At 42.7% G+C, this 16,610-nt stretch overlaps 1 protein-coding gene across 6 annotated transcripts in view; it reads right to left on the reverse strand.

Moving 5' to 3' along the window:
- MACROD2 (mono-ADP ribosylhydrolase 2) overlaps positions 1–16,610 on the reverse strand; it is a 2,991,260-nt gene that overhangs the window by 906,441 nt on the left and 2,068,209 nt on the right. For all 6 annotated transcript variants that reach the window (XM_069768762.1, XM_069768759.1, XM_069768757.1 and 3 more), the window contains exon 7: positions 15,024–15,054. In XM_069768762.1, the coding sequence (XP_069624863.1) occupies positions 15,024–15,054 (31 nt within the window). The remainder of the gene's footprint in view (positions 1–15,023; positions 15,055–16,610) is intronic.

Here is a 16,610-nt window from a genome sequence, read left to right on the forward strand (position 1 = left end):
CCGGCAGTGTCCCATTCATTTTAGGTGCCTTTTTAGCGCACACGTCTAGTTGACCACAGTTCTATTGAAGCTTAGGATGGATACCACCAGAACACTCGCCAAATGAACTCCAAAGTGTTTCCTTCTGCCTCAGTATAGCGAGTGGTTCCATCAGGGAATTCATCTGAATCGTAATTTTGTGAGATTTACACAAATCCCAATGTAAGTGATCAGCGTAGAACACAAGAATGTGACGTTTTCCCAAAAAATGTTACCAATAAAAATCCTAATTTATCCAGCTGCCTCTCAGGTCCATCATCAGTGAAAATGGGGCAGATCTTGAGTAGGAGAACAAATAAATCTCCCAGTAATGAACAATGGCTCTAAGTTAAAAACTGCTTTTACCAGGTAAGTGTCACTCCACTTGTGACCTCACATGGGGTCCAGTAGGTGAGATGTGGCTCGGGTCTCAAAAATTAGGTGAATCCGGATCTTAAGGATATCTGTTCCCCCTGGAGGGCTCAAGCAGGAGATATTAATGGCATATTTCCTATCATTATTTAAGCTTTCTATAGATATGAGACATGGCATAAACAATGTTGTCCATCTGGCCAATATTAATTCGGGGCTGATGCGCAGACAGCACACCAATGACACCTGTTAGCAAAAAAGACAATATTCATATCTAGTATTCGGCACCAACAACTTTGCCATTATTGCTTTGCGATGCTTTGAAGAGACTGGTCATATTTTATCATTACATTTATGACACTCTTTAAGGATAAAATTTTGTCTCAATTAAGATTTAAGCAAAAAGACTTGTAGGACTTCGGGCATCCATGTCTGTACACTTTGGCAGCAAGATCAGGGCCCTGCAAACTTCTTCAGCTGGCATTTGAATACAGGCATTCTGAGAACCACTTCTGAGTATAATGCCCCCTGAAGTGTCATGACGCCATGTGAAGCCTAGTCAATAGGCCTCTTGCGATGCTGTTATGTTGCAATAGTAATCAGAAGTGGTGCAAAGGAGGCAGGTATTCAAGTTCTGGATGAGGAAGCTATCCAGTGGATATGTGCCCCCTAGAAGGTCTAGATAATGCCCCAGAGTCATCAAGATCATAGTTTTCCTACCGGTCTTGATGAGGAGGCAAATTGGAATCCAAGACTCCTGATTCCTTAAGAGGCACAATTTTTACCCTAGCAAATGCCATCAATAGTCATGCGGGGTCACCATTCACCAATCTTGTCCCAGCTAGGTTCACTTTGACAAAGTATGGCAAAAATATAAAAAAAAGTTATGTTACTAAATTTTTGCACACCCTTGCACTGTACAATAATCGTGCGAAAAAGCTTTGATAAATTAGGCCCATAGTGTGTGCTAAAAAGCTGTGTGTGTATAATACACACACTGCAGAGAAACACTAACAATATACCTCTCTTGCTCTATTCTATTATTATGCTTTGCCAACATGTTCAGATAGGGGTCTAAAAACTCTCTGATCTTAAAAAAAGGAAATAAAAGTCTAATTAGACATATTCACTGTACTGATAAGATAATAGCTTGACTAGCTGTGATGTACACAAATAAGACAAGTTCCTCTGCTATTAACTGTCTAACTATCAGATACTTTGACATTGTTTCTGTATTCATTGTGAAAAAGAAGATTATTTTACCCTTTATATAGGAACTTTGACTGTGGGCTTTGTCCGTGTACACATTTTGGTGAAGGACAAAACACATTTACCATATACAGTATCTAGATAGTTTTACAATAAGATTTTTAGTATTAAACAGCCTAATTTTTAAGACATTGCACAATACAAGAAGAAGTCACATGTAACTGATAAAAACCATTAAATGAATGGGTATTTGCCCAAGTCATACTGCTACAAAGCAGTTTACTATCACAGATCCAGACACTGCATGTGTTAAATAAGACTAACTTGCTTTTCCCTCTGTTACATCCTGCAAGAGAAGTATATGGATGAAAAATGTTTTTACTGCAGCTGTACTAAACTGTAAATCAGTATTCCTCTTGGCCACACATATAAGTGTCTCATGGGCCTCCTGACGATAAGTTAGACATTTCTCAAGAAACTGAGCTTTTACCCATAAGTTTGTCTAGTTTTGACACATATTTCTAAATATCCTACTAGAGAATCTATTTTCTTCCCCCTCCATTAGGGTCCTCATTCAGGACTCTCTTTTACTGGCCAGAGACATCATCAACAAAGAACACGTGTTACTTTAGCAAACCCAGCAAGTCACTGCCTTAAATGGATAGTCCACGGCTATGTGCATGGCTGCAAATTTAGATGTGGATCCGCGGCGTTTTTGGCAGCACGGAATTGCATCAAATCCGCAGTGTAGTGCACAGCCAATGTTAATCTATGGGAAATGGAGATTTGTTGTGCACATGCTGTGGAAAAATATGCACAGCTTTGCAGCGTTTTTATTTTCTGCAGCATGCCATCTTTTTGCGGATCTGCAGCGTTTCTGCACCCATTGACTTTCATTGAGTCAGGCACATCTGCAGCAAAACCGCATGTATAAAAGATCTGCAGATTTGCTGTGGATGTGGGTGCGAGAAATGCTGCAGATCGGGAGGAGGGAAGTGTGTGGGCGGAGCCATGTGCATGTATATGTGTGTGTGCCAGTGTCTGCGTGTATGTGTGTGTGCCAGTGTCTGCATGAATCTGTGTGCGGGTGTGTGCGAGGCTGTGTGTAGGCAGGCAGCGTCTGATTGGACTACTAATCCCATCCGGATATGCCTGCTACAGTGACACCATTATCCAATGGGAAAGAAGTCCCATCATCCGGCTAATGTGTTGAATGTTTAAAAAAAAAAGAACACATACAGTAAACATATAGTACTTACCATATACACCTAATCCCCGAAGCCATCGATCATCTGCAAATAAAATTAAAATAATACACAAACAATATAATCCCTATGTTTGACGTAATCCAATTAATAATGATTGTCCTATGACGATCTCCCGTGAAGCGCTGTCACATCAGCAGATGCGACAACTCTCCAGGGGCTCCGGCGATACAATGACGGAGATAATCCTCCGCACTGTATCACTTCCTGCCGACAGGTCACTTGAGTTCACCTGTCACTTGCGGCACTACAGCGTGAGAATTTTCTCATGGCTGTAGTGATGTAAAGTGAACTCCGACGATACACTGCAGAAGGGTTATCTCCATTCAGTGTGTCATTGGAGGCCCTATACAGCGGTCACGTCTGCTGATGTGACCACTCTATAAGGGAGATCACCGTGGGGCACTTGTTATTAAAGAGGGACTGCATCGGATCGTGGAGTGTTTTTTTAAATTTTTTTGCAGGTGATCGATGGTTTCGATTGGATTAGGCGAGGAATAAAAATTATGAAAAAATGTATAGTGTTTTATTTCATTAAAATACTTTTTTTAACCCATTAATAACTATAGGATTAATAATGGATAGGCATCTTATTGACACCTCTCTATTATTCACCAGGCTTAATGTCACCTTACAATCAACGCCTTATTACCCCATATGCCACTGCTACAGGGCAATAGGAAGAGCGAGGTTTAGTGCCAAAATTAGCACATCGTACATATGCGACTTTTCTGGGGCAGCTGGAGGCTGTTCTTTTTAGCTGGGGGGGGGGGGCAATAGCAATATGCATGGCCCCTTTCTAGGCAATGAATATCAGCCCGCAGCTGTCTGCATAGCCTTTCTGGCTATAAATTATAAGGGGAGCTCACGTCATTGTTTTATTGGGGTCCCCCTATTTTAATAGCCAGTAAAGGATAAATATACAGCTGTGGGCTGATATTCATAGCCCGAGAAGCTCCATGGGTATTAACCCCTTCCCAGGCTAGAAATATTGGCCCCCGGCCATCGGCTTTCCCTCTCTGGTGCAGAAAATGGCGTGGAAGCCCACACCATTTTTTTTAAATTAAAGATATTGCGTGCAGATTTTTTTTTGTGTGTCTTTAACTATTTATGTACCATTTTCTATCTATCTATCACTCTGTGTGTGTGTAAACACTATTCTTCCATGGAGTATGTAAAATAGGAGGTTGCACAAAGAAATGACATCACAATTCTTTTTTTTAATTTTAAATAATAGATCTTTATTTAGGTTACAAAAACGCAGACAAATCCAAATGAAGAAAAAAACGCATCAAATCCGCAACAAAAACATGCAGATTGTTACCTGCATTTTCTGCCAAAAGATACAGATTCTGTGCAGAAAATTCTGCAGGCAAATCTGCAACGTGTGCACATACCCTAATGCTCAATTGCTCCTCTGGGAGTGCTATAGGAACACTGAACATAGACTTTATATCAATCTTGTGCACTGCTCTGTGCACTGCTCTGTGCACATGTTTGCTTCTGCTGGCTGAGCTGAACACTTTTAGCAGTCTTGACAATTGGTGGGATACTTAGAACCCCCACTAATCTACAGAACGTGTAAGGGGGTATAACAAAATTGAAAGGCTAGGTATATTTTTAGTGAAAATGCTGCTTGAAAAAAGTAGTAGTTACGTAATATAAATTAATAATTTTTTAAACTATCACATGTATATGGAGATGGCGAGTGTTTGTGATGGTGGAACTGAGAAGTTGTGTGCAGAATTGTATCTTGGTCCAACTCCTTTGGGACTCCATCACTTACAGTCCCTGATTAATGTTTTGTTGTCATATTCTATGGAAAATACAAAAAGGTGGATGCTACTCTATGATAATATGACTTATCACCACCATTGTGTCAGGGTCTCATTAAAAATAACCTAAGTAAACTTTTAACACATTTTTTAGCCATGTTGTCTGTAGATCTGTAGGGTTTTGGTCCTGAGATCCTACTAATCACTCAAAAGTTCACTGTGATGTGCTTAGTTCAGGACTGCAGAGTTCCTGCCCAAGTGAGCAATATGGCAGAGAATGGATGTAACCATACTCTGCTCTGTACACTCACTGGGAAAGCGCTGTTTACGAATGTCTCCTATGGACCTGGGCCCACATCGCTCTGAAAAATAGATAAAAATATATTAAAAGTGTACTTACTGTTTGAGGGTCGGTTTAGGTTTATCGATGCGCATCACATTTTAACAGTCGATTAGTAAAACTTTACCGATTAGGGATCATAGAATAGCCTGTGTACACAGGCAGATCGCAGGGTGCGCTGAATAATAGATTGCTCATTGCACACAGGCTGACAAGATTCTCTGCAGTGCGAGTCCTGTTTACACGGGCAACGCAAGGATAACCACTATGATCTTTTGAGCTACGCAAAAGATCATTTCGCCCAATGAACGAACTTGCTCATCGGGTGATCGGCAGCCTATTTATCCTGAAAGATAATTGTGAATTGAAGGTGGATGGCCCCCCCAGTGGGGCAATGAGGTACTCGGAGCCGGGCCCTTCGGTTCTCGTGAGGGATGTCACGGTGGCTGACCCGGTTTGTGGCCCCAAGGGACGTCCGTTGATAAATGGGGGAAAGGTCTTTAAAGGGATAGTGTTTGTGATGCCACCTGTGGTATTCGGTCAGGGTGACCGACGCTGCTTAGGGGTCCGCTGGGGTGATGTTATGGCAGCTAGATGGTATACCTTCCCACAGGTGAAGTGTGTCTCCAGGGCTTCCCAGAGTGTAGATGGAGAATGGTGGATGTTGTAAGGCGCAGTGAATAACGAGGACACAAGGTTGATGTCTCTTTACCTTTACTGAAGGCTTCAGCGTCCACAGCCCAAAGCACCAGATCACAGGGCAGGCAGAGACTGGCCGGTCTGAAGGCAACTCCAGAGTCCCCTTATCCAGGTGGAAATCAGTAGCTTTCCTCTAGCACCTGAGTGTTGTAGTACCTCCCTGCTGAGCTTCTCGGTGAGGTCCTCACAACTGATGTCGGTGTTCTAGGTGTCTCTTTCTCTCTGTCCCCCAGATGGTATGGATAGGACAAACCCATTTGACTGATGGCCTGAGGCTTTTTACAGGGACCCTAGAGATGCCCCAGCCCCCACAAGTTGCCACCGTGCCTCCTGGGTGTAAGTTCGGGCAGCTAACGAGGAATTAACTGTCCTGCCAGTCTCTGAAGTGAAGCATAGAGTTCCTTACTCCCTCGGTGTTCTGGCTACCGGATTCTGCGCCTCAGAGGGAGGCAGCCTATTGCAGGGCAGAACTCCCTCTGGATTCCTCTCCTTGTGCTATGACTTCGTTTCTCACTCTCAGCAACGCAATTCTCTTCGTGTTCTTTCTTAGGATGCTGCCGCACGTCGGGGCAGGCGCAGCTCCATAACCCTCTATCTAGGCCTCTGACAGGATCCCACCCCTGTCAGGGACCACTCTGTCTGCAGCTGTTTGATGTTCCTCCTTCCCCTGTCTACCTGACAGGTGCTGCATGGGTGAAGCCCGGTCAGGTTCTGTCTGGGTCAGTGCCTAGTTAGCTTCTGTCCAACTTCCTATCCAGACCACCAGTTTTACCCAACTGTGAGGAGTGCCCTACTAGATAGGAGCATAGCTCCCCCTGGTGGGCTGGAAGTGTGTTGTGTGGTTTGTGATACCTGGTAAGGTGATCTCCTTTATTGCCATCAGACGTAACATCACTCCCCCTGGTGAAAGAATAACATTACTGCAACGACAAGGACCCTGGGGCTCTGCAAAGGTTTTTAAGATTAGTCTTTCAATGTAAATGCAGATTAAAGAGCATATGTCAGCAGCCTCTCTGCATTATGTAATCTAAATGCAACATTATGTAGGGAGAGAGACCTTGACTCCAGTGATGTATCACTTGGTTCACTGGGTGCAGCAGCTGTGATCAGGCTTGGACTGGCCCACAGGACAATCCTCTCAGACAAAGGCAGAATTGTATTCGTTTAACAATCTGCCCAGCTCATTGTTACATAAATTTGTGATAATGTCACATTTGCATGTAGCTGAAAGGTTTGGTCCTGGAGTTGGTTACTGGTGGGCACTTGGCACACTGGTTGTGATACAATCACAGTTTTCTCTGTTGTAGATGTAGAAGAGCTCTGAATGCTGATCTCTGTATAACCCCACCCACACCTTTGATTGGCAGCTTTCTTTGTACACTGTGCATAGGCAGAAACCATAATAACAAATATTGGCTTGTTTACAACTATCTTACCATTTTTTTGTATAGAGCTCCTAAGCGGACTTATCTGCACCATTTGGATACAGCTGTAGCATAATGTTTATACAGAAAAAAACAAACAGTATGAGTCTAATGGTAAAATTAAGATCTCCTTCCCCTCTCTCCATCCTAAATTTCTTAATAACCTACTACTGAACCCATAGAGCATATAGAAAAAGCCCAATTGATAATAACACAGTGGAACCCTATTTTGGCCATGGTTCACACCAGCACTTGCACACACCTCTTCAGGTAGAAGATATATACCTATAATATTTTTAATGGAAATAAAGCAACATATTAGTTGCGGCAGATATTCTTTTTATAATCATTAAAGGCTGGATTGGGCCAATTCATTGTTAATAAATGCATAACGTTTTATGCTCCATTACACATTAATAGCCAATAAAGATGTTTTTTTCCATGAAAATGATATAAGAATTGCTTAGCACAAGCCCAGATCTTTAATTCTATTAAAATTAGAAATGATTTGGTATTTTACCGTAATAAGAAGAATCATAGTGTGGATAAATAAAAGTAATTATTCAAAAAATATTTTCACACAAATCCTAATAAATTTTGTTCTTTTTCTTACTCTTCAAGAATGTGAAGACCGAAAAAATTCATTATAAATGTTCCTGGCCTGAGCGATGAGAGCATATCAAAAGAGAAAAAAATATATACCATGGAGGAAAAACACAAATACATTAAGAGGTGTCAAGGACTTTCTGAGATTCACAGCACATACTCCACACCAAGTTTTAAAAACAAAAAAAGTATTTTGATAAATTGTAATAAAAATGTCTTATGGAACATGAGGTTTATTACAAATTATTTTGTTCTGTGGAAATATGTATTATCCACTGAAATTTTACTCTAAAGTTAATATATTTTTATATGTAATTAAAAATAAAGCTTGTTTAAAGGGAACCTGTCAGGGGAATCGTGCTGCCCAAACAACGGACAGCATAAACGGCAGACTGACTATTGCAGCCAGTTATACTACTCTGTAAAACACTCCGGCATTTAGGGATGCAATAAACAGAGCAATGTTATTATATAGTAGAGATGAGAGGATTTTTTAAAATTCAAATTTGATGACATTGTCGTATTTAAAAAAAAAAAAGACCACTGTACAAGATCTGACAATCCGCTAGATGTCATAGCTTAGTGGCATTATCGAGAAGCACGTGTGGCCACGCAATAAGATCTTAACCTGCTTCTCTGATGCTTCAGTTTGCAGTTTCTTTTGCAAACTGAATTTCAACATGTCCGGAATTTGTGTGAAACCATGAATTACAGGAAATTTAACCTAAAATCGATCCTCTGTGTCTCGATCCGCTCATCTCTAGTATATAGAGAAGTTTCTAAAAGGGGTAATGCACTTTAGCTGATATATACCGTACATCTCCTTCCCTACTATTTCTCTCAGTTTAAAGGGACACTGTCACCTGAATTTGGAGGGAACAATCTTCAGCCATGGAGGCGGGGTTTTTGGGTGTTTGATTCACCCTTTCCTTACCCGCTGGCTGCATGCTGGCTGCAATATTGGATTGAAGTTCATTCTCTGTCCTCCGTAGTACACGCCTGCACAGTGCAATCTTGCCTTGCGCAGGCGTGTACTATGGAGGACAGAGAATGAACTTCAATCCAATACTGCAGCCAGAATGCAGCCAGTGGGTAAGGAAAGGGTGAATCAAACACCCAAAAACCCCGCCTCCATGGCTAAAGATTGTTCCCTCCAAATTCAGGTGACAGTGTCCCTTTAAGGCCTCAATCAGACGTCCGTGTTGCATCCCGTTTTTTGTCACAGATACAGCATGTACCCATTATAATCAATGTTGTTGTTCACATGTTTGTATGTTTTTCAGAACACACGATCTGTGAAAAACATGGAGCCAAGTTTGTTTGTTTTCTGGTAGCACGGAAGACAAGGGCCAAAACAAGTTTATTAATCTGTGAAAAACACATACAGAACACGAATGGCATCGGTGTGTCATCAGTGTTTAAAGGAAAACTGTCTGCAGGATTTTGCCGAGTACACAAATGGCCATATTGGTGCTTTGATACTGATTAAAAAGATAACTGTGGTGAAGAAATACGGTTTTGTGGATTTTTTGTGATCAGGGAATAAAGTTTTCACATAATCATAGCTTTGTACATCAGGGTGGGACTGTGGGTGGGGTCTTCAGCTCCGCCATGGCCCCTCCACTGCTCCTGTTGTCTTTATCATATTCCTGGTTTAAACTTAGTGCTTGTGTGGCACCCCAAGAGTTCAGGTACCACAGTGGTGCTGCCTTCCTCTCAGGGATTGTAGTGCTATGCCTGGAAACAAGAGAAATCTCTTTGGCAAATAAATCACACACACACAACACCTTCTGAATCCAGGCCATGAGGGGAGCTCAAAAGCCTGTTTTAGGGCAGCTTCCCCAAATAATGATCCTGGTCTGGAGGAGGAGCTAGTTTTTAGTGTGGATTAGACAGTCTAGAGAGCAGACAGAGAAGGAGCAGAGGAGAGATTTCAGGGCTCAAGGAGGCTACAAGTGGGCCTCTGAGGAGCCAAAGCGCAAACTGGGTACAAGGAGCCCGAGGCTAGAGTGGAACTGTAGGACACCTAGTAGAACCAGAGGGCACAGAACTACACGTATACTGCCCAAATTAAGCCTGTGGTAGAGCAGCACCCTAGAGCCTGGAGTCACCATGTAGAGACCCCAGAAGGAACAGTTCAAGCTGCCTACCATACAGGTACTTGTCCCAGGACAGGGGAAAGAACCAGGACCTTGTTAGGACATCACAGACAGCAAGTGACTATAGCAAGCTGAAAGTGGAAGGCTCCCAATCTGACTTGGCAAGGGGATTCCACTTGTTTCCGGGCTGCCTGGACTCCTAATGTACCTGTTGCAGGTACCCTGGACTGTGGCCTGCCAACTACAGTAAACCAGGTAAAGACTTTACAACTTGTGTCCTTTACTCATTGACTGGCAAACACCATCATCACCATACACTCTAGGACCCTTGGGGAACCCGCTTCACCTGTGGGGAGCGTCACCATCATTGCTGCAACAACATCCCCCAGAGGACCCCTTTAAAGGAGCGTCGGTCTCCCTATTGACTGAACACCACAGGTGGCGTCACAACAGACTTATTCACAATTCCCCTTTAAAGACCGTTCCCTTTTACAGTGAGTCCCAGGGCAACGGACTGGGTCACAGCCACCATGACATCCCCTTTAATAGCTGAACGGACCCGGTACAGAGTACCCTGCCCTGGTGGGCGACTCACTTGCACCGTCCTAGTTATAGTGTGCTGAATGCTGCTATCAGTGAATGACAGCGGAATTTAACTGGTTAACATCCACGGATGGAACTTGGAAACACTCGCAGCTGTCAGAGGCACATGACAGCTGATTAAATCAGCCATAAAGAGTGGGGAAAGTTGTGGGATCAGTGTCACAACCCGCATCAAAGGCAGGGACGTGGCCGATGACATAAATATACAGTACGTCATAGATCATGAAGGTGTTATATGCCACAGTGTTTCACAGAACTCAAATTGCTGCAATAACTAAGCCATTTGTTGATCTATGCTTCAGGTTACATGAATCAGCCATCAGGCTCTCTTTAACCCCTTCATGACCTGGGGTATTCATTTTCGCTTTTTGCTCTCCTCCTTGCCAGAGCCATAACTTTTTTACTTTTCTATCAATATGGCCATGTGAGGGCTTATTTTTTGCGGGACGAGTTGTACTTTTTAAAGACATCATTGGTTTTAGCATGCCATGTACTAGAAAATAGGAAAAAAATTCCAAGTGCTGTGAAACTGCATAAAAAGTGCAATCCCACATTTGTTTTCTGTCATTACGAGTTCATAGACACCAAACATGTTTAGGTTCTTTCTTATCTAAGTGGTGAAAAAAAATTCCAAACTTTGCTAAGAAAAAAAAAATTGTGTAATTTTCCAATACCCGTAGCGTCTCCAATTTTCGTGATCTGGGGACGGGTAAAGGCTTATTTTTTGGGCACCGAGCTGTTGTTTTTAATTTTACCATTTTGGTGAAGATAAGTTCTTTTGATTGCCCATTATTGCATTTAAACGCAATGTCGCGGCGACCAAAAAAAGTGATTCTGGCGTTTAAAATTTTTTTTCTCGCTACGCCGTTTAGCGATCAGGTTAATCCTTTTTTTTATTGATAGATTGGGTGATTCTCAACGTGGCAATATTAAATATGTGGATATTTGAATTTTTTTATTGTATTATTTTGAATGGGGCGAAAGGGGGGTGATTTAAACTTTTATAATTTTTGTTATTTTTTTCATATTTTTTTAAAACATTTCTTTTTTACTCTTGACATGCTCAACACAACTCGATCGTCTCTGCTACATAGGAGCAATGCTCAGATCGCTCTTATGTAGCTGAATTCCTGCATTGCTATGAGCGCCACCACAGGGAGGCACTCATAGCAATCCGGCATCAACAACCATAAAGGTAGTTAAATGCTGCTGTCAGCATTTGACAGCGGCATTTAACTAGTTAATAGCGGCGGGTGAATCGCGATTCCATCTGCCGCTATTGCGGGCACAGGTCAGCTGTTCAAAACAGGTGACATGTCCCTGCTTTGATGCGGGCTCACCGCCGGAGCCCACATCAAAGCAGGGGATTTGACCTCGGACATACTATCCCATCCGAGGTCAGAAGGGGGTTAATACTGTATATTCCAAGATGAGTGCTGTGAGATGACCAGCTTTCAGTATATGTGCCCACAATCACTAACTTCTGGGGGTTTGACGTTGCATATTTATGCAGTGTCAAACCTGCAGGAGCCAGATGTTACACCATAGTGGATGGGATTTCTAGAAATCCCATGTCCACTATGCGTGCACTGACGTCCGTGGAGACTGACATGGGGCGTGTCTTTCCAGACAGCAGCAAGTAAATTTCTTTTGCAGAGGCACTAGTCCCTGCAACAGAAATAACATCAATAGAATGTTTTGGATGCTTTAAATCCACACGGTTCAGTGAACACATGCAGATTTATCTTCGAAAAACAGAAGGAAGCGCTTTGGAAGCAACAAACATACGCTCCGTCCAAAGCACTGCTACTTCCAAATCATGGGCACCATGCCTCAGAGTTGTTAATGCTACATGAGTTTTGTGTGTGGCTACTACTGATGAGCGAGTATACTCAGTACTGGGGTTTCCCAGAGCATGCTCGTGTGGTCTCCGAGTATTTTGGCGTGCTCGGAGATTTTGTTTGTGTTGACGCAGCTGCATGATTTACGGCGGCTAGACAGCCTGAATACATGTGGGGATTCCCTAACAAACAGGCAACCCCCACATGTATTCAGGCAGTCCAGAAGCTGCAAATCATGCAGTTTTGTCGACAAAAACTAAATATCCAAGTACGCCAAAATACTCGGAGACCACCCGAGTGTGCTCGGGAACGCCCAAGAAACGAGTATACTCGCTCATCACTAGTGGCTACCCAAAGGCTGTGAGGCAGTGTGTTGAGAGTTTTGCAAGTCACAACAATGTTTAGAGTTTGTATCCAGTGAAATTGTAATCCTGGAGTTTTTGCTATCTCGTTTGGAAGAAAAAAAAACAACACACATTTACATTGAATTACCCCATGATAATTTACATTTACATTTTCCACATTCAGCAGTCAGTAACAATTCTCTAATTTTTTTCAGCTTTATTGGATGCATTATTTTTAGCCTGGTGCCTGCTACTACCATAGCCCACTCACAATATTCTGGCCATGGATTTTTCTAAATAGCCCACACAAAAGCTGTAGAATGTACCGACCTGGGCAAAGTGGCCAACTTACCATAGTCACATTCTGGGAATTCTGCCAGAATGAACATTGATATATTTTTTTTATTAACTCGTGTAGGATTTTATGTCAAGTATAGAAAAAAAAAATAAAGTCTGGGAGAAAAAAAAAGTACAGTAAGATATTACAGCCTGAACTTTACACTAAGTACAAATCTCGGCAAAACCACTGAGCAAATTCCCCAGTTACGATTGATGTTTTGTTGTTCCAATAACATAACCCAATGGGTAAATGACTTTCCAAATGTGAATGGATTAGGCCCTGCACTTACATGTCAGGAGCTTTCATACATAATATATACTCTTAGATGTAATCACATTGATGGCTGATGTTGCCAAGTCTGTGTGTAGTGGATCAGCTTTAAACATGCTGAGCTAATGTGTATTCAATGTGATATTTTATCGCCACCAGTGCTGCTCATTCGTTTCCAGTCCCATAAAACCTCTCGCTCAGTGTTCCTGTCTCATCTAGATATGCACACATGATTAAGCCTTGTTCCTGCTTTGTACGGCACCTAACAGATATCAGATTGCCTACTTTGTCCAGTAAATTAATTTCAGCTGTTAGTACACGATGGCAGGTTTTTTTTCACTACATGTGGAAATGATGTGTAACCTGTTAATTTTTAATGTGCACATTAAATAGTTTGTTATTATGAAGAATGACTGCAGTATAATTTTTTCGACACTTGAAAAACCGCCAACATAGAAAAAGGGTGGTGGTTAAAAACTAAAACAATATATATACGTTGATACCATAATATCATTTATCATTTTCCTTAATCCTATTCTATTACAAGTTACAATCCAAATGTAAAAAAAAAATGTGTTATTTCCACCTTTCTCGGTTTTGGATATATTATAGGAGTTGTCCAGGAATATTTTGTGTTCTACTTTGGGCCTAAAAACTCAACAGGCAGGACAGGTAGCTGCATGTTCTACCTGGTGCTGGCTCAGAGTGGTCACCGATGGCTCAGAGTGGTCGCCAACCGCTCTAGCTGGCAATTCAGGTGTTTCATGTCTGTAGCTTGGAGCAAATGCAATGGTTCAAAGATGGCACAAATCTCCTACTGATGAATCAAAGACAATCATAGCTGCCGTGCCAAATCTCATACTACCTAGGACATGGACAGGCTCACATTTTGTAATGCTGCTGTCTTTCTACCAGATTTCTACTAGATTTGTTGCAGAATCCTGTCACTATCCCAGCAGATCGGCAAACAGGACATGCCGGTACTGTAATTTCGTTTTTATTTTTCACACTCATTTGCAGTTCAAACAATCCAAAAATAGAAGCAACTTATTGCCTTTACAAGCCTAGTGTAAACTGGCCAGAAGTCTGCAAATCACATACTTGTGGTTACACGTTTGCCTGCTCCCAACGCCTGCACAAGTGAATCCTCACAGTGTGTAGTGTGCACGATGTGAGGATTCACAGATCTGCAGACACAGAGTTACCTCAGACTTATAGCCTAAGGCCGGACAATCCCTTTAAAATAACCATGAGGGGCACGATAGATCTGTTTTGAAACTGTGTATTTTCCATTATTTAGGGTGTTTGCAAAAATTTGACCACTCTCTCTGACCGAGCTTTGAAGTGGTCCAAGCCCGATGCTGTACTCCAGGGGTCCCCAACTCCAGTCCTCAATGCCCACCAACATGTCATGTTTTCAGGATTTCCTTAGTCTTGCCCAGGTAATAATTGCATCACCTGTGCAATGCAAAGGAAATCCTGAAAACATGACCTGTTGGTGGGCCTTGAGGACTGGAGTTGGGGACCCCTGCTGTACTCTGTAGGAGTTGGCCTGGTTGGTTTCCATGCCCCAATGATTCCTCTGAGTAGTGATCCGATTTGAGTAAGTATGATTCTGGTGTCTGTGGTGGACAATGAGGTCCTTTCTTCATGTATTCCCAGCTTTTCTGTGACATACCCCAACCACCCACAGGTCGAGCAGAGGTGCCAGAATGACAGTTCTGATGGATCAAATATTACGGATCACACTTATTCATATTTATCATGATTTCATTAGCAAATCATTGCGGAACAATTCAAGTGAAAGCTGATTCTTACCGTAAATTCCAGTAGAAATGCAAGGAAAAGCCTGAAACGTGAAGAAAAGAGAAGAGTTAAAGCTGTTAAGTGATATTGGCAAACTGTATAACAGAAATATCAGCAATTCATCTAACGTCTATATGTAAGAAAGCAATGAAAATTCAAGTTTGGTCAAAATTATGGAGCCCTTATAGCACCAAAACTGATCTGAGAGGCGAATACAGACCAACATTACATTTTATTAAGGGGGAAGTCTACTTTAGAAAACATTATGAATTTACAATTCACAACAGGTAAATCTGAGTTAATAGTTATGCTCACTAGAGTTGAGTGACCTTGACCTTTTTAGAGTCGAGCCGGGTTTTGCGAAACCCGACTATGTCCAAAGTCGGGTCGAGTGAAATCGGCCGATTATGACGTAAAGTCGGGATCGACCGAAACACGAAACCCAATGCAAGTCAATGGGGCAGCATAGTCGGCAGTGAGTGGGGGCCAGGAAAACACCTAGAGTACCCATTTTAATGTCAAAACCATCCATTCTTCTTAATGAAGCTTGTCAAGCGTAATTTACCTTATAATAATTGGAAGGCATTTGAAATTGGGGGTCATTTGGCTAAAGTTGTGGGGGGTAGGGCTGGTTCAAGTAATTAGTGGGCCCAGGAAATCTGGACCACGTCACGGCAGTGGAGCAGGGAGAGGTAAGTATTTCAACTTTGCAAGTGCTGTGAACCTGAGCAAGCAGGGGGGGCCCACTCGTTGGCATTGGCACTGGCACAGGGCCCCTCAAAGTACAGCGGTGTGTTTGCACGGCGGGGGCGCCTCCCACCGGCAGCAACACTTTTGCGTACTATGAGAGGCCCTGTGCCAGTGACGTCGCCAACTAGAATTCCTCCCCCCACCTGATGAAGGAACCTGCACTTTCATCTGCACCTTCCTCTTTGTCCCCGTGTAAGGTGGTATGGTATGCGGGAAGAGCAACCTGACTTTCAGCAGGGTCACAATGTTGTTGTGTAGCGTGCACGGGGAATGTTGCGTTATGGGTCAATGTACCAGCAGACTCATCTATCACTGGCTGGGCAATGGGCACGATGAAGTGGAAACACAGATATAGGCCCAAAGAAGAAAGTGGGCTAAATGCAGTTCAAAATTGGTAACACAGGAATAACCAGGGGGCATTGCAGTGGAGGACAACTGGAATGAGAGGCTGACACAGAGAGTAGGGCCAAATCAGTAAGTAGTTGAAATGCAGTTCAAAATTGGCAACCGTAGTAAACAGGCGGCACAGCTTTGTTCAGTGGAGGAGAACAGCAAGGAGTGGCAGACACCGATAGTAGGCCCCAACCCAACTAGTAGGCCAAATGCAGTCTAACATTAACAACTACTTAACGAGAGGCTGAAAATGGAATTTCAGGACAGGAAACCAGGAGAACAGCAAGGAGTGGCAGACACCGATAGTAGGCCCCAAACCAACTAGTACGCCAAATGCAGTTGTTCCATTTAACCACAATTTAATGAGAGCCTGAAGATAGAAGCTCAGGAAAGGCAACCTGGGGAACACCTTGGAGTGTAACACACCATCTCTCTCCACCCCATACCCATTTTGTA

The sequence above is a fragment of the Ranitomeya imitator genome, chromosome 5, assembly GCF_032444005.1.
Source record: "Ranitomeya imitator isolate aRanImi1 chromosome 5, aRanImi1.pri, whole genome shotgun sequence".
Lineage (NCBI taxonomy): Eukaryota > Metazoa > Chordata > Amphibia > Anura > Dendrobatidae > Ranitomeya > Ranitomeya imitator.